General features: G+C 47.5%; 1 protein-coding gene across 1 annotated transcript in view; it reads right to left on the reverse strand.

Moving 5' to 3' along the window:
- Window positions 1-9,458: 9,458 nt before the first annotated feature.
- Window positions 9,459-26,765, reverse strand: part of LOC127010457 (uncharacterized) — a 101,790-nt gene continuing 84,483 nt past the window's right edge. The window contains exons 3-5 of the mRNA XM_050884652.1: window positions 16,152-16,294; window positions 13,321-13,507; window positions 9,459-9,714 (exon numbers count right to left, since the gene is read on the reverse strand). Coding sequence (XP_050740609.1) covers window positions 9,620-9,714; window positions 13,321-13,507; window positions 16,152-16,294 — 425 coding nt within the window. The 3' untranslated portion in view covers window positions 9,459-9,619. The remainder of the gene's footprint in view (window positions 9,715-13,320; window positions 13,508-16,151; window positions 16,295-26,765) is intronic.

The raw sequence follows: 26,765 nt of genomic DNA on the forward strand, positions 1-26,765 counted from the left end.
AACAGGTATCGCCAACCCACCATTACGCCCTTATACTTTACGATAATTTGGTCACCAGCCGTTATAATGTACCGTAAGAAGGTGACAGGAGATTATTATTAGCCTTACGATCAGCCACTGTCTCAGTATAGGCACTCAGTAACCCACGTAGCCTGTGGTATATGCGTGCCACGGCGGGCTGCTGACGACCTTGAGATGCGGCAGCGCTCAGAGGGCACTGAGAGACTTCAAACAAGTATGGATGCTTCTCTTTGAGTGTTGCTGCTGTGATGGATGGATTTAACAATACTTATCGCTGTAAAACATTATCGGCAGCAGTTGGGGAAGTTTTTCTATTACGTACATATCCTTTCATCGCCTGACCCTTGCCTGCAGGGACGGACGCTGCTTCCTGGACGTCATGAGCCTTGATATACTTGGCATGCATGGGCCACGTGGCTGACACACTACCAAAGCTCCCTCAATGCAAAGGCACTTTGCTTCCTTTCCATTACCTGCTTGTAGTAAACTTTAGCATATGGAGAGAAAATTAGTGTAAACTAATTATCTGGGGGTGAAGGGGACCCTGATTCCATTACTCGCCCTGCTGCTCTCTTTATTGTGTTAACAACTTAACACACACACACACACACACACACACACACACACACACACACACACACACACACACACACACACACACACACACACACACACACACACACACACACACACACACACACTATATTGCTGCAATAAATGTTCTGTGCGATTCCAAGGTATTGTGAAGATAAGTCATCAATGATTATAATTCAATAACACTTAATTTAATTTAAATGCTCATTGTTGATTAAAAAAAAAATAATACAGTAAAATACTAAGGCCATGTAAACGTGTTTCATTTTGCTTGAGGGTCAAAAGCTTGGTTTAGAGAATACTGTAGGAAAATGCACATGTCTTCAACATATTATAATGACATTGATACCCATGAAAATTAGGACTGTGCAACCTTATATATTAGGCTATTGACTAAAGATGCACTTATAACCCAACCTAGAGGAGTTTAAAACTGAAGACCCTTCACCTGAGCAAATAGTAACCTAACCTCTCACTGCTGAAATAGTAATATTTCCCCGCATTTTGAAATTTCATAAACGAGTAATAATAAGGGAAACGGTTACCAGAGTGATGCTTAACAAATACAATATAAACACATAATGTGTTAACTTTTAGAGTGAGTTGGGTGTGATTCTAGAGTTTTACCAAGACTGGTATGGCTCACCAAAAGCTAGCTTCTGTTCATTAAACTCTTATAACACGTCCAGTCTATTAGATTGTGGCCTTGATGAGACTGTAAAATATCCATTGTGAGTCTGTAATAACAGCTAGAGCCCTGTGGGAGAGATCACAGCCAATAATTTTGGCCATAAGGGCCACAGCTTCCCTCATCAGCTTCGATGTCTGGACCTGAGGTGAACGACTGTTTCAGTCCTTGTAGCTGTGCCTCTCTCACAATGGTTTCCATAGACAGTACAAAGGGAGGGCGGTTATGACAGCAAGACACACACAATGGCAGTGTGTGTCTTGCTGTCATAACCGATGGTTTCCTCCCAAGACGACTGACTGTTAGCACACGTCTGTCTTCTCAGCGGCCTTGCAGTTAAATTATATACTTTGTATCCCATCCGTGGCATGTTGCTACAGCCGAAGGCTAGGCAGCAAGGCATTGTTACATTGAAAAGCAGCCGAATCCGCTTCCAAAATAGGTAAAATTATGTTTTTATTACCTCATTTCAAAGTCGGCGCGGTGCTCGAAGGGCCAAAAATGGCGCCCAGCAGCATTATACACAGGGCCGCCTATGTCGGGACTCTCTCTATAAAGGGACTGTAGTTGTTGGGAGCGCGTTAATAATAGGCGGGATATCTTAGTAGGGCAGAGTGGAGAATAAGGTCACGAGTCAGGGTATATTTCTTTATCATTGCAGTATCTCACCAGTTCAGTTCTTTACAAGTTCAGGTCATTACCAGTTCTTTACCAGTTCAGTTCTTTACAAGTTCTTTACCAGCTCAGTTCCTTACAAGTTCTTTACCAGTTCAATTTTTTACAAGTTCTTTACCAGTTCAGTTCTTTACCAGTTCAGCCTATATTATTTTATCGGTACATTTCTTTATCAGTATTATGAATCACATTCTGTATCCTGGAAACTTAAGATCAGCACATAGTATAAGCAAGCGAATCTATACACAGTTATCACCCTCGTCAACTCACAAGAAAGAAAATTCAATTGAAAGTCACGTATGTGGAATTTTGTGCAGGGGAAGAAGCTTCCAATGTTTTTTTTCATTTGGTAATTACTATTTTTTTCACAATGAAGGAAGCAGCTCAAGGGAAAAAAGAAAAACAAAAAAGCCTGTTCAGCACAGCTCCTATAAAAGATTATAGAAATGTGTGGCCAGAAGAGACGTTTCCACTCACTTATTTCTCTCGTCACCTCTCTTAGCAAGAAAGGCGTAGAATACAGCCTTAAATCACTTGGTCTTTATTTCCTCCTGCCTACGACTTACACGTTTTCAAGGGGGGAGTATCAGCACACTCGTTTCTCACCCTCATTGGACATCTCTATCAAATTTTTGCAGGAGCAGCGCCAGCGACCATTTTTTGTTTAATTTTGTTTTGGCCTCATGTATTTTTTTTTACGGTAAAGGGAAGAGATCAAGGACAATAAACAAATCAGAAAGCAAAAAAGAAGTAAAGGGCGGCTAAGCGTTCCTCCTGGACAAGTAAACAGAAGGAGGGGCCAGAGGAGAGGTCAATTTTGGAAGGAGGTCAATTTCGGATGTTTTTTTTTCCCTACGCAGAAGCGACGGAACCTCAAAACACGAATCACCCGTCCCCCGCTGATCAGTTCCAGTAGCGTCAAGGTGAAAAACATCTTTAATTTTTTTTCTCCCATCGGCGACGTATGCCAGATGCGGCCCGGGCGTAAGACTAAGGTGGAGGGGGAAGGGGAGGAGGTGGGGAAGGGAAGCAGGGAGAGAAAGAGGAGGAGGCTGTTACTGAGGGGGGGGGGGGGAAGTGGGGTAAGGTGTGAATCGAAAGGTGGAAAGGAAAGAGGGGGAAGGGCAGCAGGGAGAGGAGGAGGAAGACGAGTATGTAGGTGAGAGGGGGAAGGAGGGAGGAGGTGTCAAACTTTAGAAGGGGAGGGGGAAGGGAAGCAGGGAGAGGGGAGAGGAGGGAGGGAGGTAAGAAAGTGAGCGGTTGTCGAGGTGATGGACGAAGGGAAGTGTTTGAGAGTAAAGGAGAGGAAAGGAAAGGAAACGGGAAATGTGGTTGGTTGCAATACGTAGTGAGGGGGAGAGGAAGAGGCGAGATGGATGTGTGTGGAGTAAGGAGGGTAGGGGGATGGGGCGCTTCTGAGGGAAGTTCGGGAGTGGGGTGGAAGGGGGAGTAAAGTGCATTAGAATATGAAGTTTGGGGAAGGAAGAAGTAAAGGAAGTGAGATAGGAAGTAAGAGTGAAAGTGAGTGTTGGAGGAAACATGGAAACATGGACGAGCAGGCAGCAGAAAGCCTATTGGCTCATTGCGAGGTTGCCTGTTTTCAGTGATTTAGTCAATCCGTCACCCAAAGGAGTGACCCGCAGAAGGATTAAAACACTACGAACTCAGGAATACGTTCAGTTCACTCCCGACGCAGCAAAGTGACGGCCAATGCGATTTTCAAAGGAGGAGTTGATTGTTTCCGCGCTAACCACTCCTGCAGGAAGGCTGTTTCAGTAGCGGACGACTCATGGAGGAGGAGGAGGAGGAGGAGGAGGAAGAAGAGGAGGAGGAGGAGGAGGAGGAGGAGGAGGAGGAGATGGAGGAGGAGGAGAGGAGGAGGAGGAGGAGGCAAAAAGAAAAATGAGAGAAAGAAGGAAAGATGGAAAGGAAAAGAAAGGAAAGGAAAGAAAAAGGGGAAAAGGGGAAAAAAGAAAATTGAGAGAGAGAGAGAGAGAGAGAGAGAGAGAGAGAGAGAGAGAGAGAGAGAGAGAGAGAGAGAGAGAGAGAGAGAGAGAGAGAGAGAGAGAGAGAGAGAGAGAGAGAGAGAGAGAGAGAGAGAGAGAGAGAGAGAGAGAGTCCTCAACTCCAAGCACCCAATTCGGCTTCCGAAGATCTGCTGCAGACCTGCTGCCTCCCTTCTGCTCCCTCAAACCACCCCTCGCTGGGCAGGGACTCACACTGTCGTGGCTCTTGGCTCTGACATAGCTGACGCCTCATCGCCAAGCTGAAGAGCCTAGGTGTGCGGGACTACCTCCAGGACAGGGTGTTACAGGTGGTGATTAACAACACCTCAAGCCAGCACCCCCATCATGCAAGCGTGCCCCAGGGAGGCAGCGTACAGGGCCTCTACTGTGGTCGCCTGGTGGCTGCTGGCAAGTCACCCTGGCCCCTGAAAAAAACACGCAGAAATGGGTAATGTCCCGCAGGATATCAACACTCTAGCCCGGCCGGGGATACAACTGGGAAAAAAAACGCTACCTCCAAGACTCCATTCATTCTCCAGTGAGGTGTGGGACACGACTCTCCTTCACCAACCATGCTACTCAGCTGTGTACAGCGCATCTCCCATCTACTTGACCAAAGGGGACTGGTGCTCTCTACAAAGGCACAAGTACGCCCCTCATGGTACTCCCTCCTCGCCCTGGTCTCTGCCCTCCATCCTACCTTGCAACCCTGGATCGTGTGTCCAGGCCAGGCCGTCTGATACAGCACAGCAGTCCAGGTCACGCGTGGCTCTCTGCAACCTCTCCAGGCTCCAGGGAGCGCAGGCCTGGTAATGCTCCACCATCGCGCGTCACTTCAAGACTTTAAGCGGGAGGTGAACACAATATTCTGTTTCTGTTTAAATAAAAAAAAAAGAGAGAGAGAGAGAGAGCAGGAGGACCACATGACAGAGCAGGAGGAGCAGGAGAAAGAGAAAAATGGAGAAATCAAAGGAAGAACAAAAGAAGGAGGAAGAGGAGGAAGAGGAGGAGGAGGAGGAGGAGGACGAAGAAGACAAGGACAGACAAAGGCTTTAAAGGGACGTCAGACACAGGAAAGGAATATTTGTGAAGAGTTGAAGGAACTGTGTGTGTGTGTGTGTGTGTGTGTGTGTGTGTGTGTGTGTGTGTAGCAAATAATATACGTGTTTATATTTCGAGTTGAATTTCCTCTTGTATTTTATTTCTCTCTTATTCCTTTTTTTAACTTGTTCCTCAGGTCTGATTTTCTTTACTGTATTTTATTTTAAGTGATTTTTTTTTCTTACTTTTTTTCCCACCTGTTTTTAACTTGCCTTTCTTAATTACTGGTGTTTTTCTATTAATGTTTTGTTTGTTCACTTATGCATGTGTTTTTATCTTATTTTTGTTATTTAGTAGGTTGTCTCTTTCTGTTTATCTATCTATCTATCTATCTATCTATCTATATATCTATCTATCTATATCTGTCTGTCTATCTATCTGTCTATCTCTCTCACCTTCACAACTTTATTTTTTTCTACTTTCAGTTGTTTCCTTTTAATTTTAGGTCCTCATCGTCTTCCTCTCTTTCCTTCTCCTCCTCCTCCTCCTCCTCTTCACCCTAGATGGCGCTCGTTCCTTACATTTTACGCCGCGGGAATCTCTCCTTTGTCTCCTGCTTACCACCCGGGAAAGTTTTATTTTTTGTGTGTTCCTGAGGCCAAGTTTATGCCCCGGCGAGCTTTTTTCTTTTTTTTCCTAGGCGTGCAGTGAGGTGTGGCGGTGGAGGCTTCATTGGGCTCTGGCAGGTGCAGGAGGAGGAGGAGGATATAAAGCGAAGGAAAAGATTGAGCGTGAGTGGAAAAAAGGAGTTAAAGTGGGAGAGGAGAGAATGAAAATGAGAAGTAGCAAGACAAAGAAAATAATAAAGGATAGTGCGTAGTAAAAAAGAGGTGAATATAAAAAAAAGTATGCGATTTTTATAGTAGTCTGCAAGTGGTCAGTCAACTTGTGCTGGGAACCTAACGCTGCCTATCCTCCCTATCCGTGAATACGCCTAACATTTTCTCCTCTCCTTTAGCTCTCTCCTCCTTCACCTCTGATTTATTTATTCTTTTCTATCCCTTTCTTCTTCCGCCTCCTCTTCACTCCATCCATTGTTTTTTCCTCATGTTGCCTCCTATCTCTTTGGCACTCTCCACATAACTGCCTAGCTTGTTCCACTCATTCACCACTCAGTAAGCCAATTCTTGCCTATGTCTTTGTTGAATCCGAATTTATCCAACTAATACCCATCATTACCTACTAAACTACATAAGCTTAGGGAGGCATTACTAATTAATATAGCCTGAGAATGACTTTACCGCATCTATTGCCGATTTTTCTTCAAGTTAAACTCAGTACCCTATTTCTTTGATTCTTAGTGCACTAGTTCCGTGGACGAAGGTCAGAGCTCACTAACCTCTCACTCAAAACTGACCTCTCTCCCGGGCTCTCGTTCTTTTCTCTTCTGTCGCCGCAGCGTATAGCGGGCTTCTTTGTTGCTGATTTTGTCTTTTTCCCTTGAGTTGTCTCCCTCGCTCTAAATATATAAAAGACGCCTAAATTCCTCCCACAGCTAAACCTACTGCTTGAAGTGTCATTTCAAGAACAGTGTTGCGAAGGGTTATTTCTTCCCTTACTCAGAATACTACACTCCCCGGCATGTAACTCCATCCTCCCTTGCTGTAATATAAAGACGCCTTAATCTCTCCTACAGCTAGATAAATCTGCCGCGAGGAGTGTCACTTAAAGAATAATTATGTGAAGTGTTATTTTTTCCTTTACTCAGAATGCTACACTTCCCGACATATAAATCCATCGACAGATTTGTAAGACTAGAATAAGGTAGGGAAGGTGGTGACGTCAGTGGAGGGAGGAGCGAGAGGAAGAAAGCAAAATACAGAATGAAAGCAAGTGAAAGGTGATTATGATGAAGGAAGAAACGACGAGAGTAAATAACAAGAAAGCTGGAACTATATAATAAAAAAAATAATAGAAAGAGCGAAAGGAGGAAAACAAAACTTAAGAATTAAACCAACTGAAAGGTAATAATGAGAAAGCAGGAGATGACGATTATAAATTCCAAGAAATCGAACTTTAGTAAAAACAAGTGAAAGATGGCGATGATGCTGATAATGACTGACGATAGTGATGGAGTCGAAGAAGTTAGAAAGAAAAGCTAAAATGTAAGAAAAAATGGAAAAAATAAGGAAAAAGTAATACACTGGGAAAGGTGAAGTAAAAATGTGTGAGAAAAAAGCTGAGGAACAGAAAATAAGAGGTGGTGAAAGGAAGCCTTGGACGGAGTGAAAAATATGATGAATGGGACGTGGAGAAAGAAGAGGAGGAGGAGGAGGAGGAGGAGGAGGAGGAGCAGGAAAAAGAAAATCAACTGATGTAGGATTGAAACATGAGTGAAGAGAGGCAATCAAGAGAGAGAGAGAGAGAGAGAGAGAGAGAGAGAGAGAGAGAGAGAGAGAGAGTCAGGTAGCAATGCAGTTAATTAATAAAAAAAATAATAATAAAACTGAAAGACGTGGAAGAGGAGGAGGGGGTGGAGAAGGAAGAGGAGGAGGATTAGAAAGAAGAAAAAGAAGGAAAGGAAGAAGAAGAAGAAGAAATACAAGAAGAAGATAATATTAAAAAAGAATAATAATAATAAGAAGAAGGAAGGAAGGACGGAAGGAAGGGAGGGAATCACAAGGAAAGAAATCAAAGGAAGAAAAAAAGAAGAATCGAAGGAAGAAATGCATTGGGGAGAGAGTATAGGGTGCGGAGAGAGAGAGAGAGAGAGAGAGAGAGAGAGAGAGAGAGAGAGAGAGAGAGAGAGAGAGAGAGAGAGAGAGAGAGAGAGAGAGAGAGAGAGAGAGAGAGTCATTAGTGTGAAAGGAAGAAGATTATAAAGCCAAAGAGAGCATTGACAAGGAGGAAAGAAGAGGTCAGGGATGTCGGAGTGGAACCATGTAAACAGATAGACAGATAAATAGACAGATAGTTAGTGAAGCTTCAATAGCCAAGAAAGGAGGAAGTGGAGAGTTAATAGGAGAAAAAGGAGAAGAATAAGAAAGAAAAAGAGAACGCTAGCAAGGAGAAAAGGAGCTTGGAATGTAAAAGAGGAAAAAATACTTAAATAGATAGATAAATATACTGTTAGTGGATCATAGAATGTTAAGAGAGATGCAAAAGTGAATAGTAATATGATTAGTTATTAGAGGTAAAGCTTAAGACTGGACTGACATCATGGAAAAAGGAACCAAAGAATGAAGGAAAAGAATAATTAAAACGAAGAGCCAGTTTGATAAATAGATAAATAGATAGATAGAGATAGACATATAAAGATAGATTGACTGATAAATAACCACACAGAATGAGATTTATGAGGCCAAAGAAATGAAAAGTTATATTAAATTTTCGAGATTGAAAGACAAAACCGTGAATGAAGAGGCAAATGAAGCAGAGATTTGTTGAAAGTAGAACCAAACAATAGGAGGAAGAGAGTAAAGGAGTAAGAGAGCAGAAGAGTAATAGAGTAGAAGGAAGAAACAGGAGGAGGAGAGAATAAAGGTATGAAGCAAGAAGCGGAGAATAAGGATGTGATGAAAGGGATCGAGGAGGAATTATAAAGACTTGGAGAGCTTGCAGTCATTTAGGAGGAAAGAAATTAGAAAGTAAATGAGCTAGGAAATGAGAGAGAGAGAGAGAGAGAGAGAGAGAGAGAGAGAGAGAGAGAGAGAGAGAGAGAGAGAGAGAGAGAGAGAGAGAGAGAGAGAGAGAGAGAGAGAGAGAGAGAGAGAGAGAGAGAGAGAGAGAGAGAGAGAGAGAGAGAGAGAGAGAGAGAGAGAGAGAGAGAGAGAGAGAGATCTGTTATCTCACATTTTTCTCAACATACGCATTGCTTGGTCACCTTTCCTATTTTCCTCCGACTCCTTCACTGCCCAGCAACACTCCTCATCGCCCCAGCAACACAAATCCCCTCCCCAGCAACACTTCTCCCCTCCCAGTAATATCCTACCTTTCCTCTGCAACATTCATTCTCTCCCAATGCAACACTTCTTCCTTCTCCGGTTTCCAGCAACACTCGTTTCCGGCCGCACGTTCTCCCTTTCCAGGAACTCTCCTCGTTTCCAGCAACACTTTTCTCCTCCCCTCCAACCCTCTTCCCCTTCCTTAGCCCCCAGCAAAACTCTTCCCTTCCTTAGTCCACCAGAAACACTCGTCCCCTCTCCTGGTACACTTCTCAGCATCACTTCTCCTCCTCCTCAGTAACATTGCTACTCTCCTCTGCTCTGCTTTCCCTTCCCTTGCAACACCTTCCCATCCTCAGCAATACTCTCCCCCTTCCCCATCCCCAGCAACACTTTTCCATACTCAGCAACACTCCCCCTTTCCTCTTCTGGTAACACTCATCTCCATCAGTCCAGCAAGACGAGGGAAAGAGACACACACAAGGGCGGTACATTTTAAACATTTATTTACACATATACATGGTGAGCGAGAGGAGGAGGAGCAGGAGGAGGAGGAGGAGGAGGAGGAGGAGGAGGAGGAGGAGGAGAAGGAGGAGGAGGAGAGAGAGGAGGAGGAGGAGGAGGATGGGCAGGGTGTACAAATAGTGTGTTTAGAGGGCAGGCCAGGCGAGGGTGCGCAGCGGGGACAAGGCGGCGATGAGGGTGCCCACTAGAAGGGTGACGCGGCTGCCTTCAACACGCCGACCTGCGGGAGAGACGAAAACGGGTTAGAAAAAGGAAAGATGGTAATAAAAACACGGAATGAGATGAAGTAAGGTAAGGAAAGGCAAGGTAAGGTGAGGTAAGGTTAGGTAAGGTTAGGTAAGGTAAGTTTAGGTAAGGTTAGGTAAGGTTAGGTAAGGTAAGGTTAGGTAAGGTTAGGTAAGGTAAGGTTAGGTAAGGTTAGGTAAGATAAGGCTAGGTAAGGTAAGGTAAGGTTTGGTAAGGTTAGGTAAGGTAAGGTTAGGTAAGGTTAGGTAAGGTAAGGCTAGGTAAGGTAAGGTAAGGTTAGGTAAGGCTAGGTAAGGTTAGGTAAGGTAAGGTAAGGTTAGGTAAGGCTAGGTAAGGTAAGGTTAGGTAAGGTAAGGTAAGGTTAGGTAAGGCTAGGTAAGGTTAGGTAAGGTAAGGTTAGGTAAGGGAAGATATGGTCAGGTAAGGTTAGGTAAGGTAAGGTAAGGGAAGGTAAGGTTAGGTAAGGTAAGGTTAGGTTAGGTAAGGTTAGGTAATGTTAGGTAGTCGGGGTATGACAAAACAGGTGAAGCCTAGTTAGATGTAAAAATGGAAATATAACTCAAATAGAAGTGGAGGAAGGGTAATAAAAAAAAGGAATGACATGAGAGATAAAGATAAGTCAGAAAAAAAGTGGGAGAATGGTAAAAAAAAAAACGGGAGTGAGATGAAGTTGGGGAATGAGATGAGTAAAGATGAAGATGGTTAGAAAAAAAAGATGTGTAAGAAGGTAATAAAAGAAGGGAATGGGATGAAAATGGAGAATGAAATAGGAGACAAAGATATGCCAGAAAATGAATGAAAGAAGGATGTTAAAAAGAGGGGTATGAGGTGAAAGATTTGGAATGACATGAGTAGAAATGAAGACGGGCTAGAAGAAAAAGTGAAAGTTAATAAGAGAAGGGAATGAGATGAAGATAAAGAAAAGATAATGAGAAGATAAGAGAAGAATAGGTGATAGAAAATGATGTGGAATGAATGAATTAAAGAAGGGTGTAAAAAGAGGGGTATGAGGTGAAAGATTTGGAATGACATGAGTAGAAATGAAGACGGGTTAGAAGAAAAAGTGAAAGGTAATAAGAGAAGGGAATGAGATGAAGATAAAGAAAAGATAATGAGAAGATAAGAGAAGAATAGGGGATAGAAAAATATGTGGAATGAATGAATGAAAGAAGGGTGTAAAAAGAGGGGTATGAGGTGAAAGATCTGGAATGACATGAGTAGAAATGAAGACGGGTTAAAAGAAAAGGTGAAAGTCAATAAGTGAAGGAACGAGATGAAGATAAGGAGAAGATGATAAAAAGAAGATAAGAGAAGAATGGGGGTTAGAAAAATATATGTTGAAAAGTGATAATAAAAGAAGGGAATAAGATGATGTTGAGGAATAAAGAGATGATAAAAAGAAGATAAGAGAATAATGGGGGATAGAAAAATACATGTGAAAAGTGATGATAAAGGAAGATAAGGATATGATGTTTAGGAATGAGATGAGTAAAAAAGAAAATGTGTTAAAAAAATATAAGTAGAAGAAGGGTTATAAAAGAAGGGAATGGCTGAAATGTTACTATGATCCAGGCAAGGCTTATTAATGTTACCTTTCTCTCTCTCTCTCTCTCTCTCTCTCTCTCTCTCTCTCTCTCTCTCTCTCTCTCTCTCTCTCTCTCTCTCTCTCTCTCTCTCTCTCTCTCTCTCTCTCTCTCTCTCTCTCTCTCTCTCTCTCTCTCTCTCTCTCTCTCTCTCTCTCTCTCTCTCTCTCTCTCTCTCTCTCTCTCTCTCTCTCTCTCTCTCTCTGTCTCTCTATCTCTCTCTCTCTCTCTCTCTCTCTCTCTCTCTCTCTCTCTCTCTCTCTCTCTCTCTCTCTCTCTCTCTCTCCTCTTCTCTCTGTCTCCTCTCCTCCTCCTCCTCCTCCTCCTCCTCCCCATTTTTCCTCTCCATCTCGGTTACTTCATCTCAATTTCCTCTTCCTCCTCCCCCTCCCTCTTCCCTCTTTCTCCTCTCAATTTCTCCTCCTCCTCCTCCTCCTCCTCCTCTTCCTCCTGCTCCCCCCTGATTTTTCCTCTCCTCTCGGTTACTTCTCATCTCTCTAATCTTCCTTCTCCCCCTCCATCTCTTCCCCCTATGTTTCCTCTCCCATTCCTGTCCTATTCCATCCTTCTCCCTCCATCCTTTTCTTTTGGCCTCTCTCTCCTCCCTCCTCCTTCATTTTTTCTTACATTTTTGAGTGCTGTTTATCTTCCTCCTCCTCCTCCTCCTCTTCCTCTTCCTTAGTGAAAAATGACCTCCCGCCTCCCCCCCCTCCAAAATACTGCCTTAATTGGATAACAAGATGGGTGTTTTAATTATAGTTCTCAGCAGCTGTTTCCGAACCCCTCATATGAAGACAGGCAGCAGGGGGATGAGGGTGGTGGTGGAGATGGAGAGAAGTGATGAGGCGCGGGGTAGAGTGGAGGAGGAAGGGGAGGAGGAGGAGGAGGGGAGAGGGGGTGGTCTTACATGATGGATTACTGCTGTGTGTGTGTGTGTGTGTGTGTGTGTGTGTGTGTGTGCCCGTCATTGTGTTCCGTGCTAATTGGTAACGCGGCGCTCAGGTTGAACGGATGCGCCGGTGTTTATTTCCCACGTGTGAGGATGCGTTGCCCCCCCCCCTTTGAGCCTCTCCAGGGGAACGAAGGGGCATGAAGGAGGGCTGGAGGGAGGAGGAATTAAGGCGCGGGGCTGAGAGAGGGTAAAGGATCAGAATTTCCCTTGAGTAATGTGAAAACCTCGTCTGGTGAAGCAACGGACTAGGCTAGGTACACACACACACACACACACACACACACACACACACACACACACACACACACACACACACACACACACACACACACACACACCTGACTTAGCCACACCAACGCCACACCAGGCAAGGGAGGGAGAAGCGGGATGTGGCTTCAATATTTCCCGGCCACGTTCATTTCACGTTCATCTCTGGGTTTGAGCAGGTGTAAAAAGGCTCTTTGTCGATGCCGGGTTATTCCATTACCTGTGGGCGAGGGGGGGGAGGGAGGGGGGGCACGGGGTGACTTGGGAAGGAGGAAGGGAGGAATGGAGAGACAAGACAGACAGACATTGAAGCCGCATGATTCCCTTCACCAACAATATCCTCGACTCCTCGCCGTCAATCCCTTCTCCCTCCCCCTTCATCACCCCCTCTCCCCTCCCCCCCCACACACACACTCAGTGACAAAGCTCCCGGCTAATCACTCCGTATTACTCTGGGATTCGGCCAACGAGCGCGGCTGAAGTGAAGACAAATTGGATCTTATGAGGAACGGGATTTGGTTGGCTGTCGTTTGTGTGTGACCTAAAGCAGTTACCACATGTGTACAAGTGTGTGTGTGTGTGTGTGTGTGTGTGTGTGTGTGTGTGTATTATATGTTTAGTATGCACACACACCTCTCTATTATCTCCCGTTCCTCTTCCTTGCTTTCTACAGACCGCTGCTCCTCCTTGCTTTTCCATTCCTTTGCCCGCTGCCCCGCCTTGCCCTGTGCCTGTCTTTCCCCGTGCCCCGCTCCGACCCGTCCCACCTCGTGCCCACCTGTGTTGTAGAAGTAACCCTTGACACTCGGTCCGTCACGGTTGGGCAGCTGGACGACGGCGGACTGCTGGTGTTCACGGCCGAGCGAGGTCATGCACTCCACGTTGATCTCGCCTCGTCGGAAATGTTCGGGGCGCACCTGGAACATCAGCGCGTAGGTCCTCGAGTCCACCTGCCGCACCAGACTCTGCGGGGGAGGCGGGGGAGTTAGGGGGGTGATGGGGGAGACGGGGGGCGTAAAGGGGTGGTGATGATGGTGGCGGGACATGTTATAGGGTGTTCTTGGGGGAGGTGGGGTGTGTGAGGTGGGGGTGATGGTGGTTCTTGCTCTCTTAACTGATTCTTGGTCATCCTCTCTTAGCCGTTTCGGTGAAACTTTCTCAGTTGCGCTGGACATATCGAAAGCCTTCGATAGAGTCTGGCACAAGTCTTTGCTTTCTAAACTGCCCTCTTTCGGATTCTATCCCTCTCTCTGTTCCTTTATCTCCAGTTTCCTTTCCGGCCGTTCTATCTCTGCTGTGGTAGACGGTCACTGTCCTTCCCCCAAACCTATTAACAGTGGTGTTCCACAGGGCTTTGTTCTATCACCCACTCTCTTCCTGTTATTCATCAATGATCTTCTTTCCATAACAAACTGTCCTATCCACTCATACGCTGATGACTCCACTCTGCATTATTCAACTTCTTTCAACAGAAGACCCTCTCAACAGGAATTACATGACTCCAGGCTGGAGGCTGCAGAACGCTCAACCTCAGACCTTACTATCATTTCCGACTGGGGTAAAAGGAACCTTGTGTCCTTCAATGCCTCAAAAACCCAATTTCTCCACCTATCAACTCGACGCAATCTTCCAAACACCTATCCCCTATTCTTCGTCAACACTCTGCTGTCACCATCTTCAACACTAGATATCCTCGGTCTATCCTTAACTCAAAATCCTAACTGGAAACTTCACATCTCCTCTCTCAGTAAATCAGCTTCCTCGAGGTTGGGCGTTCTGTATCGTGTCCACCAGTACTTCTCCCCCGCACAGTCACTATCCAAATACAGGGGCCTTGTCCGCCCTCGTATGGAGTATGCATCTCACGTGTGGGGGGGATCCACTCACACAGCTCTCCTGGACAGAGTGGAGTCAAAGGCTCTTCGTCTCATCAGCTCTCCTCTTACTGATAGTCTTCTACCTCTTAAATTCCGCCGCCATGTTGCCTCTCTTTCTATCTTCTATCGTTATTTTCACGCTGACTGCTCCTCTGAACTTGCTAACTGCATGCCTCCCCCCCTCCCGCAGCCCCGCTGCACACGACTTTCTACTCATGCTCATCCCTATGCTATCCATATCCCTTACGCACGAGTTAACCAGCATCTTCACTCTTTCATCCCTCACGCTGGTAAACTCTGGAACAATCTTCCTTCATTTGTATTTCCTCCTGCCTACGACTTGAACTCTTTCAAAAGGAGGGTATCAGGACACCTCTCCTCCCGAGATTGACCCCTCTTTCAGCCACCTCTTTGAATTCTTTTTGAGAGCAGCGAGTAGCGGGCTTTTTATATTATTGTTTCCTTTTTTTGTGCCCTTTAGCTGTCTCCTTTGTTGTAAAAAAAAAAAAAAAGTGTTCGTGGGGAGTGATATGGGTAGTGTTGCAAGGTATGAAATTTGGTGTTGGGGAAGGGGTGATGGTGATGATACTGGATTGTTAAGTGTGTTGTACAATGTAAGTGGTAATGACTAGTGGTGTTAGGACGATGGTGATGGTGATGGTGTAGGATTGTTAAGATTGATGATGTGGCTGTGGTGTTCCAAGGGATGAATGGTGGTGTTAGTGGTGGCGATGGTGATAAAATGGTGTAAGATTTTTAAGAGTGATGGTGTGACTATGATGTTACAAGGGATGAATGGTGGTGATGGTGATGGAATGGTGTAAGATTTTTAAGAGTGATGGTGTGACTATGATGTTGCAAGGGATGAATGGTGGTGTTAGGGTTGTGCTGGTATAGGACTACATGTCAGGGTGGTGTTGATATAGTGATCCAAGGGATGAATGGTGGCATTAGGGGTGATGATGGTGAAGGATTGCTATGGGTGGTGCTGTGGCTATGGTGTTGCAATCAATGAATAGTGGTGTTGTGGAGGGGATGCTGATGATGATAGTGACGTTTTGTTAATTGTAGTGGGGATCATGTTAGTGGTGTGGGTGGTGATTTAATGATAGTTGTGATTATAGTAGTGGTAGAGGTGTTAGGTGTTGAAGAGAGGTGGTCATAAGGTTAATGTTGTAGGTATAAAAGAGGGGGGAGAGAGGGGGAGATGTCGTGGATTGGCGATGAAATGGTGGTGATCGCTGTGGTAGTGATGGTGGTGGTGATTGTGGTGATGGTGGTAGTTGTGTCAGTGTTCCACCCGTGTGTGTGTGTGTGTGCGTTTGTGTGTGTTTCACCTGGCAGGGCGGTGAGGTGTTTGCCTGCTCCGCGCAAAACAAGCGATGCCTCACACGTAATGAAACCGTTTTGTCTTGTGCTCGTGTGTGTGTGTGTGTGTGTGTGTGTGTGTGTGTGTGTGTGTGTTATAATAAGTCTCTGTTTCCCTGTTTTCTCTCATTCACACACACACACACACACACACACACACTGCACCGTTAAATTATATTCCCTCACCCACCCACACACACACACCCTTTCTCACACCCTCTATCACACACTCACACAATCCCTTCCCCCATTCACTCCCCTTATACTCCCTCACTCCTACACACTCCCTCATACTCTTACACTCCCTCACACTTTCCTTCACACCCTCACACCTAAGACACTCTTCCCCCACCCCCCCGCTCACCTGGTTGGCGGGGTGGCCGTTGATGAGCCAGGTGAGCTCCGGCCTGTACTCCGTGTTGAGGGAGGAGCAGTTGAGGGTCACGTAGTCCAGCAGGGAGTAGGAGTCCTCGGCGCCCTGCAGCAGTGGCGCCTCCAGAGCCTCAGCTGCGAAGGAAGAAGGAAAGAAATTAAGACGAGGAAGGGGAAGACAAGGGAAGACAAACTAGCAAAGTGAACTATTTGGTGCACTGAGTAAAGTTAATGGGAGAGGGTTCTGCTTTCTTCCTCTTCTTCCCTCTGTCCTCTCTCCTCATCACGCGCTCTCTTCATCCTTTACTCCTTTACTCCTCATTACTCATTCATCCCTTTTCTCATTTTCCTCTACCAACCTCTATTCTTTTCCTCACTTTCTCCATTCTTCGGTACTGTCCGTCTCCCTCTCTTTTCTCATTTTCCTCTACCAACCTCTATTCTTTTCCTCACTTTCTCCATTCTTCGGTACTGTCCGTCTCCCTCTCTTTTCTTCTCTCTCTTCAGCCTTACTCCTCATTACTCATTCATCCCTTTTCTCATTTTCCTCTACCAACCTCTATTCTTTTCTTCACTTTCTCCATCCTTCAGTACCGTCCCTCTCCCTCTCTCCACTTCTCTCTCTTCATTCTTATTACTCCTCTTCACTCATCCACCTCTGCCTCATCCTCCTCTACCAGCCTTCACTGCTCTCTCTCCCTCTCCTCCTTTGCTCCCTTCACTCCACCGACAGACCCGTTCAGACAGGCATAAATAACAAGATTAACGAAGTTGTGATGAGTATCTGGCAGCCAGGCAAGGAGGGGGCAGGAGGGGGGTAGGGGGAAGGAGAATAACTTGCCAAGGCACTCTGGGGGATTAAGAAACATAATGTAATGGGAAGAGATCACCTCATTGCCCCTCCCACGCCACACTCCTCCCCATCCCCACCACTTCCTTGCCCCCCCGCCCCACCCCACCCCACCCCCCGTCCCCTATCCGCCCACGCCGCCACCTGCTTCACTTTTCTCGCCGCCATCTGATCCACAGCCTCCCAAAGACACGAGAGTTACCGTTCTCCCAGCAGCGGCGACCGACCCTTCACGAGGATGTGGTCGAGGATGCTGCAGCTAAACGCCATTTAAGTGTGTGTGTGTTCGTGTGTGTGTGTGTGTGTGTGTGTGTGTGTGTGGGCAAAGCCTTAACCGGCTAAGTGTAATGCAGAGTGAAGGTCATCTCGTGGGTTTAAATAACGAAAAAATTAGAAAAAAAAACCACTATCGACGTCAGCACCAGAGAACGCCTGGAAACGAAAGGACGCGCCTCCTATTTAAAGACTGATCAGCTTTTCCGAGAAGCTTTAAGAGAGCATTCAATAAACACGCCTACTCGAGTTTGTATTTTTTGCGGGTTTATTGCTATTTTCTATTCCTCTTAGTTTTATTACGGACTAACTCACTGCCCTTCCCGTCCCCACACCGTCCCCACTCCGTCCCTACCCCGTCCCCACCCCGTTCCCACCCTGTCCATACCCCGTCCCCACCCCGTCCCCACCCCGTCCCTATTCCGTCCCCACCCCGTCCCCACCTCGTCCCCACCCCGGCCATACCCCGTCCCCACCCCGCCCATACCCCGTCCCCACCCCGTCCCCACCCCGTCCCCACCCCGGCCACAGCCTTGCTCCATCCTCCCACATCCTCCCACGCTATCACTTGTTTCTTGAACACATCCTCCTCCTCTGTCCTCTTCTCCCCTCCCCTCCTCCCCTCCTCTTCATTTATCCAACACCTTTTTCCATCCATCTCTATCATCTCCAATATCATCTTCGATTCGGCAATAATAAAGTACTTTTTATCTTATTTTCAGGTTACCGACGCGCCAGGTGTAACGGAGAGGCACACAACGCGACGCCGCCCCGAGACACAGGTGAGTCGTAAAAGTCGCAGGTTAAGTAAGGCAGGTGTGCGCCCCGCGGCCGTAAACTCCGCCCCGCCCAAGGCCTCGCTCCGGAGTCTCCCGCAAAGTGCCGCGAGGAATGGTGTCCCGGAGTGCGTAAACGAGAAAGTGTGCAGCGGCCTCATTATTATCCGAGTTTGTTCTTAGCTATTATAATATTCATCAACGTGCCCGATCCTGTGGGGAGGGGGTTTTGTGTGTGTGTGGAGTGTGTGCGTGTGGGGGGAGGGTTGTGTGTGTATAGGAGGGGGTTGTGTGTGGGGGGGAGGTTGCGTGTGTGTGACAATAATAGTTATAATAATAATAAATGGTTTATTCATTGGTCATAAGCCTGTGTGTGTGTGTGTGTGTGTGTGTGTGTGTGTGTGTGTGTGTGTGTGTGTGTGCTAATAATCCCCTTCTTCAGGTAAAGGTATGCGATTTCCTGTTTAGGGGGCCGGCGTAGCTATATTTTTACCATTATATTTCTGGTTTTTATTATCCCGCCTTGCTGATTGATATGTTGAACGCTCGGAAAACTGCAAAGTGAACCATCGCATCAGTCGTGTGCGGCGCTGTGTTGCGGGTGACGATGGTGCAAGCGGCGTTTGTGTTCCTGTGAGGGGCGCTGGTGAGAGGCGTGTGTGGTCCATGACGCGGCTGATCCAGTGAACCACATTAACTTTTGTCACTTCATCTCCTATGTTCATGTGGTCGACGTCCCTGCGTGCCCAGCCGGGTGTTCTGGTGTGGTCCTTCCATCCGGTCTTCCCGATGCCATTCCGTTAATCTGCTGTCGTTTTTCTGTCTGTGGTTATTGGGTTCATTTCTTCCTCATTCTTTCCTAAATATGACTCGGGCAGTTGAAGCGGCTATGACTCACGCAAGTAATTCTGGAAATCTATCATCATGGTTTTGTGTTGCAGCGTTTAACATGCATCTATTTTTTTTTTTTACGTGGAGGTAGTTTGTTTTGTGTGGAGAGGCTCAGCTGGAAATATCTTGCTGCCTGAGAATCAAGAATTTCAAAGAACAATAACATTGATAAGTTATTAAAATAAACACGATACAAGTATCATTGCGGTGAACATGGTGTCGGAGCTCAGTGTGGGCTGCCTGCTGGCCGGCCTCCTCGTGCTGACAAGCTTCACCCTCCCGGATTACGCGGCCATCAGTGCCACCGTGCGGGCACACGTTTCCATGAGTTCCATGGCGGACTTCCTCCTCGGGAGCGCCGCCGAGTTCCCTGGACTTCTGGGGTTCCTCGCGGTGTTCATGAAGAGCAAGGGCCTGCACGTCCCCATCAGTGTCGGCGTCTTGGGAGGCGTGTTCGCCGTAGGCGGAGACTTTCTCTTTGCGTTCGGCGTGAAACTAAGGAACGTGTGGTTCCTACTGTGGGGCCGCATGGTAGCGGAGGCCGGCCACCTCATGGCGTGGTTCATGGCCTTCCCGATCCTCGCCCTCACCATCTACTCGCCGCAGCAGACCATCATCATCTTCACGGTTGTGGCGTGCGAGCGCTGCTTCGTGCCGACGCTCGCCTACTACTGGCACTACTGGCTCTTCGGCAAGCTGCACGACAACCTCGCCGACACCCTCCTGCACAACGCCGCGCTCCGCATCTTTTTTCCCGCGATCTTCATTATTTTTTGTTGGTACGTACACGCCATGTGCGCACACAGGGAGCTGGCACACGGGGGGATGCCGTCAGAGACCACCACTGCCATAAAACTCCGGTCAATCTGCCTTATTTCAGTGATGAGATCACAGCTGGTGTGTCCGCCGGCCTACTGGCTGATGGTGGCCACAATGGTGGTGGTGAAGGCCGTGTACTGCTGCTTCAGCGAGCTGGAGGTGTTCTCGCGTGTCTACAACGACAGCCCGGCACAGGTGGCGACAGAGGTGGCTTTCGGGCGAGGCGTGGCGGGGGTGGTGTGTTTCTTTTTCACCTTCCTGTACATGCAGCGCGTCGACTTGGAGACGCGGGCGCGTTTCAACGCCCAGGTGTTGACCTACGCCATGGTGCTGCGCTGGCTGGGCTTCATGGGCGTGTGGCTCCGTATCCTGCAGACCGGCCACCACATGCTGACTCACGAACAATTTTGGGTCGAGGCGTCACTCATTCTCGGGCAGACCATGTTTGACATGTGGGCCAACCAGCATCTGATATGCCTGGCCGGCAGCGGCGTGGCAGCGGCGGCAGCCATCGGCATAACGGCGTCACTGTCGTCTGCCATGACGCTCGTCTTGGGCTGGTTGCAGACCACGGTGTTCAACGCGATGGGCATCAAGTGGCTCACGGGGCTGTACGCCGCCACGCTGTTTTTCGTGGTGGTCTTTACTATCGTGGTGTGGGTTCTCACCCCCGCCTCTTACCCGGGCACGCTCAACGTTGTGCCCGGCATCGCCTCCCAGGCTGACGATAGCGGCCATCCCCTCTCCTTCCTGCCCAGTCGCAAGTGTTCGGCCACGCCCTGCAGGCACCACGCCAGGCACCGCCACCTGCGCCTGCCCCTCTATGTCCTTATGACCCTGGACCGTCTGGGGTGGACGCGTGAGAGCAGACTTAATGAAGACCCCGCCAGCGTCATACAGGAGTGTTTAGGTGAGTCAGCGTCAAGACTACACGCGACAGCAAAGGCCACCTCGGCCACGGCAAAGGGGGTGCCTGCCAGGAGGACCCACTGCCGCGTGTCAGTCCAACCGACATCGGACCGCTGAAGTAATCAGCCAGCGGCGGGGCTGCAGCCCGGGCAGGAGTGTTCCTCGTGCCTCTCACACCCTTGGGCCTCTCACATCAACTCTTTCCAAAGGCCGAAGACGGGATAATCAGGTTTTCATGAGCGTTTTTATCACGTTCATGGTACAGATACCTTGTCAAACTACCACCATGATGACTGCAAAAACTTGAACATAGTAGCATGAGGGTGAGCTGTCCGAGGGTTGGCGGCGGACACACGGCGTCAGTTATAGATAAATGGTCCGTTTAGCTCGATTGTTGTGCCTTGCCTCTGATGGGGACACTGGCTTTTCTTTGTTATTCCATTGCTTATCATTGTTTAATAATTTTCTCCCTTATTGCACGAACACACCAAAGAATCGTTAATCGCATTGCGACTTGGATTCATGGTGATTCGCTGTCTTTTAGTTTTAGTGATGAAAAATAGAGATACAAATAATAATAATAATAATAATAATAATAATAATAATAATAATAATAATAATAATAATAATAATAATAATAATAATAATAATAATAATAATAATAATGATAATAATAGTAATAATAATGATAATCAAAACCTAACTCAATCAACCCGCCTCTTTGAAGGGCCATATGTTTTGATAGTGTTTTCTTTTGCGTTTAAATAGAGATCAAAGGTGAGAGCTGAAAAGAGCTTAAACCAAATGTTCCAAGAATCGTGTGTGTGTGTGTGTGTGTGTGTGTGTGTGTGTGTGTGTGTGTGTGTGTGTGTGTGCTCAAGTAAATGAAGTGGTTGTGCTCAGCTTCGTCTTAATCTCCTTATCGAAAAAATATTCCCTTCCCTTCGCCGCCCCTTCACTTCAGTCTCCTCCTCCCCCTCCTCCTCCTCCTCCTCTTCCTCCTCTAAATATACTACGTCTTCCTTATTCCCACTTTATTTTTCCTCTTCCTTTCCCTCCTCCTCCCTACCCAACCCTTCTCCACCTCCCAACCCTCCCTCCTCCTCGAAAAAATGGCAAATGTCTTTTAATGTTGACAAATGCAAAGTCATGCACATTGGGTCCCCAAATAGTAACCACACATACATCATGAATGGGAGACCTCTGCAGGCGATGCAGGAGGAAAAGGATCTTGGAGTCACTATCAGCAGTGACCTGAAACACGCGAATCACTGTAAAAAAGCATACAACAAAGCCAACGCTATGCTCGGGTTCATAGCGAGGAACTTCGAGTGTAAGACACCAGACGTGATGCTATCCTTGTATAATTCCATAGTAAGACCGCACCTCGAGTATGCAGTACAGTTCTGGTCTCCTAATTACAGAAAGGACATTGCTTTACTGGAAAGAATTCAACGACGCGCCACAAAGATGATTCCAACCTTCAGGGCTCAACCGTACGAGGAACGACTCAAGCGACTCAATCTCTTTACATTGGAGAAAATGACGCCTACGAGGGGATATGATTCAAGTCTTCAAGTATCTGAAAAAGTTCAATAACGTCGATTACTCCACATTCTTTGAACTGAAAACCAACTCAAGAACTAGAAATAAAGGTTTACCCATTCAGTCGAGTCGATGTAACATAAACATTGGAAGGAGTTTTTTTTCAAACCGAGTCATCCGCCACTGGAACAATCTTCCCTCAGAAGCAGTAAATGCGAATACCATCAACTCCTTCAAATATAGAATCGACCGTCATTTCGCTGCGTCGGGAGTAAACTGAATAACGAGGTGCTTTCATCTGCTCCTCAGTATCGAGGTGCTTTCATCTGCTCCTCAAGCCCCAAGTAGCGGTCGAGCAGATTAAATCACCAAAGCGGGCGACCTCATAATGAGCCGATAGGCTTTCTGTTGCCTGCATTTCCATGTTTCCATATTTCCCTATCCGTCCCTCCTCCACCTCCTTCTCCTCTTGTGCCTCCTTCATTCTCCTTTCACTTTCTTCTTCCTCTTCCTCTCCCTCCATAGCTACACCCTTTCCTCCACCTCTTGCCTCAACGAATGCCTCCCTTATTACTTCACCTCATTCTTCCTCTACTTCCTTCCTCCTTACTTTTCCTCTTCACCCCTCCCTCTTTCCCCTCCTCCTCCTCCCACGCTCTCTCTCTCTCTCTCTCTCTCTCTCTCTCTCTCTCTCTCTCTCTCTCTCTCTCTCTCTCTCTCTCTCTCTCTCTCTCTCTCTCTCTCTCTCTCTCTCTCTCTCTCTCTCTCTCTCTCTCTCTCTCTCTCTCTCTCTCTCTCTCTCTCTCTCTCTCTCGTGTCTCACTGTATTTTTGTCACCTTCTCTTTGTCTGTGTTTTCGTTCGTCAAATCGCATCTCATCTCCTTCCTCTCACATCTGTTCCCATGTCGCTCCTCCTCCTCCTCCTCCTCCTCCCCCTTTGGTCTTTCCTTCACTCACCAAGACTTCATCCTCTCCCTCCCTCCTCCTCACACCTACATTCGCTTTCTCCTTAATCCCTCCCTCACTCCCTGCCTCCCTCCCTCCTTCCCTCCCTTTCCCAGCTCCTTGCACTTAAAAACCAATAATGAAGTGGGCAGAGGAAGTCATTTATGTCAGAGGAGAAGGGTGAAAGGGAGAAGGAGGAGGAGGAGGTGGAGAGGAGGGGAGGCGGAGACGAAGACGGAGGAAGAATAAGAAAAAGAAGATGAAGAACGAGAACAAAAGCAAGAACAAAAAAGTGGGGAAGAGGAGGAGGAGGAGGAGGAGGAAGAGGAAGGAAAAGAGAAGACAGAGGTGATGGAGACGGATTAGTAGAAAGAGGAGAATGCAAAGAGAAAGAGGCGGAGGAGGAGAAGGAAGAGTAATAGAAGAAGAAAGAGAAAGAGAAGAAGAGAGAAGAAAAGACAAAGGTAAAGGAGATGGGAATACAAAGAGAAGACAACTAAAGGCAGCAGATGTAGGAGGAATTGAAAGAGGAGGAGGAGGATGAGAAGGATAAACATGAGAAAGAAGAGAAAGAGTAGGAGGAGAATAGTGAAGAGAAGACGGAGGTGAAGAAGAATGAGAAGCAAGAGGGCAAGGAAAGCTTTATTAGTAGGAGAAAGGGAAAGAGAAGAAGGAGGAAGAGGAGAAAGAAGAAGAGGAGAAGGAGGGGAAGAAAGGAGAAATGACGAAGGTATAGGAGAACGAAAAGCAAGAGAAAAATGAGAATACAAAGATGAAGCAATGAAAGGCGGCGTGAGGAGGTTGATATAAAGAAAGAGAAGGAGGAGGAGGAGGAGGAGAAGGATAAGCAAGTGGAGGAAGAGGAAAAGTAGAAGGAGAGTAATAAAGAGAAGACGAAGGTGAAGGAGACTCAGAAGCGAAAAGAAAGCAATGAGTCTTTATTAGGAGGAGAAGAGAAAGAGGAGGAGGCGTCGGATAAGCAAGTGAAAGAAGAGAAGAAAAAGGTGAAGGAAACGAAAGAGCGGTAGGAGGAGGATAATGCAAAGATGAAGCAATGAAAGACGGAAGGAGGAGCAGGGAAATAAGCGGGAGGAGGAGGAGGAGGAAGGGGAGGTTGCTCAGGGCGTCCTCCACACCTGAGCGCCTCCCGTCGAGCGTCACCTGGCCGGTTTACAAGATTTTTTTCCGTCGCCGAGGAATAATTATACCTGGAATTACCTGTCGCGGGGGGAGGGAAAACTGTCTTAATTACTGCACAAAAACGAGCAACGCGAAGGAGTAATGGGCGCCGGGGCCGTTTGGTCTCTCGCCTCCCCGCCCACAAGGACCCGCGCTCGTGAGTTTTTGTTTATTCTGAAGGCGAGGCGCTGTGTTGTGTTGTGTTACGTGGTATGGTGTGCTGTGGTGTTGTGCTATGTGGTGTTATGTTGGGTTAGGTTGGGTTGGGCTGCGTTATGTTGTGTTAGGTGTTAGGTTGGGTTAGGTTATTTCTGTTTTGTGTATTCTCTTTATTTTGTTTATTTTGTTTATTCTTGTGTTGTTTTGTTTTTTCTGGACAGGCGAGGCGTTGTGTTGAGTTGTTGTGTTTTGTTTTCCTGGACGATTTCTGTTCTTTTAGGTGTGTGCGTCTCTCAGTGCCCTCGTCTGGGTGTGCTCTTTCTTTCTCTCTCTCCCGCACTCTCTCTGTATTGCGTCATGAGACTTTCTTTGTGATGTGGTAGGGTATGGTATGATATGGTGTGGTGTGGTGTTCTATTGCGTGGTGTGGTGGGTGTATGGTGTAATGTACATGTGGTGCGGTAATGTGTGATATGCGGTTTGATGTGATGTGGCGTAGTATAATGTGGTATGATGTGGTATGGCGGGGTGTGGTTTGGTGTGGAGGTGATATGATGTGGGGTTTTGCTTGATGTGTTAAGGGTTGAGGAGAAGCATTGTCTCTGAAAAGTAACTACGTACACACACACACACACACACACACACACACACACACACACACACTCTCTCTCTCTCTCTCTCTCTCTCTCTCTCTCTCTCTCTCTCTCTCTCTCTCTCTCTCTCTCTCTCTCTCTCTCTCTCTCTCTCTCTCTCTCTCTCTCTCTCTCTCTCTCTCTCTCTCTCTCTCTCTCTCTCTCTCTCTCTCTCTCTCTCTCTCTCTCTCATTTGCCTACAAACTTTATCTACCCTGGGACGAGGCAGTAGCGAAGGAGGAGGAGGAAGAGGTAAAAGGAGGAGGAGGAGGGGGTGATGGAAAGTGGCAGGAGAAGGAGGAGGAGGAGGAGGAGGAGGGAGAGAGGAGACGAGGGAGAGGGAGAGAGGGAGGGAGATGACGCCGTAAGATCCATTTTTCCTCGGGGAACACACGGGCCGGCGCCCTTAATGTGCCCCGCCTCACGGAAACTCCACCTCCGTTATGGCGAGAGTTTAAATACATCCCGAATTCTTGCCCCGTTCGGCCGTGGCGCTGCGGAACATCACCACGCGTTACGTTGAAGGCCGGATTTCCTCTCCTCGCCGTCGCCGTGCTCGTAAAGGGAGAGGCGAACTAAGGCTGAGTAAGGCTTGTCCGGGATGAAGGGAAGGACGAGGGGAGGCTGCTGGTGATGGTGATGGCGAGGGGAATGAGGGAAGGAGCGGTGCAGAGGGAAATGTGGGGAGAGAGGAGGAGGGGCTTAGAGGGGAATGAGGGGAGAGAGGAGGAGGGGTTTAGAGGGGAATGAGGGGAGAGGAGGAGGTTTAGAGGGAATGAGGGAGGGAGGAGGAGGGTTTAGAGGGAATGAGGGAGAGAGGAGGAGGGGGTTAGAAGGGAATAAGGGGAGAGAGGAGGAGGGGTTCAGAGGGGAATGAGGGGAGAGAGGAGGAGGGGTTTAGAGGGGAATGAGGGGAGAGAGGAGGAGGGGTTTAGAGGGGAATGAGGGGAGAGAGGAGGAGGGGTTTAGAGGGGAATGAGGGGAGAGAGGAGGAGGGGTTTTGAGGGGAATGAGGGGAGAGAGGAGGAGGGGTTTAGAGGGGAATGAGGGGAAGAGGGTAGTGGTGTAGAAGGAAGGAGGGAAGGACGAGGGGAGGCTGCTGGTGATGGCGATGGCGAGGGGAATGAGGGGGGACTTAGAGGGGAATGAGGGGAAGAGGATAGTGGTGTAGAAGGATAAGAAGGGAAGCACGAGGGGAAACTGCTGATGATGGTGACGGAAATGACGGAAGGCGGTAGATGTTCAGAGGGGAAGAGGGTGTAGATGTAGAAGGATAAGGAGGGAAGCACGAGGGGAAACTGCTGATGATGGTGATGACGAAGGGAATGAGGGGGGAGAGGAGGAGGATGGGTGAAAGGAGAATGAGGGTGCGGGGAAGGGAGAGGATGCAAAAGGACAAGGAGTGGAGGGAGAATGTTTAAAAGGGAGGTATAGAGAGAATCAGGGGAGGATGGGAAATAGGTGAAGGGGGAGATGTTGAAGGACAAAGAAGGATGGAAAGGCAGATGATGGGAAATTTGTGAAGGGGAGAGGATGCAAAAGTACAAGGAGGAGGGATGGGTGATGGGAAGGCTGTAATGGGGAGGTGTAGAGGGACAAGATAGTGATGGGAAACGGAAAAGGAAGG

Source organism: Eriocheir sinensis, chromosome 43 (genome assembly GCF_024679095.1).
Source record: "Eriocheir sinensis breed Jianghai 21 chromosome 43, ASM2467909v1, whole genome shotgun sequence".
NCBI lineage: Eukaryota > Metazoa > Arthropoda > Malacostraca > Decapoda > Varunidae > Eriocheir > Eriocheir sinensis.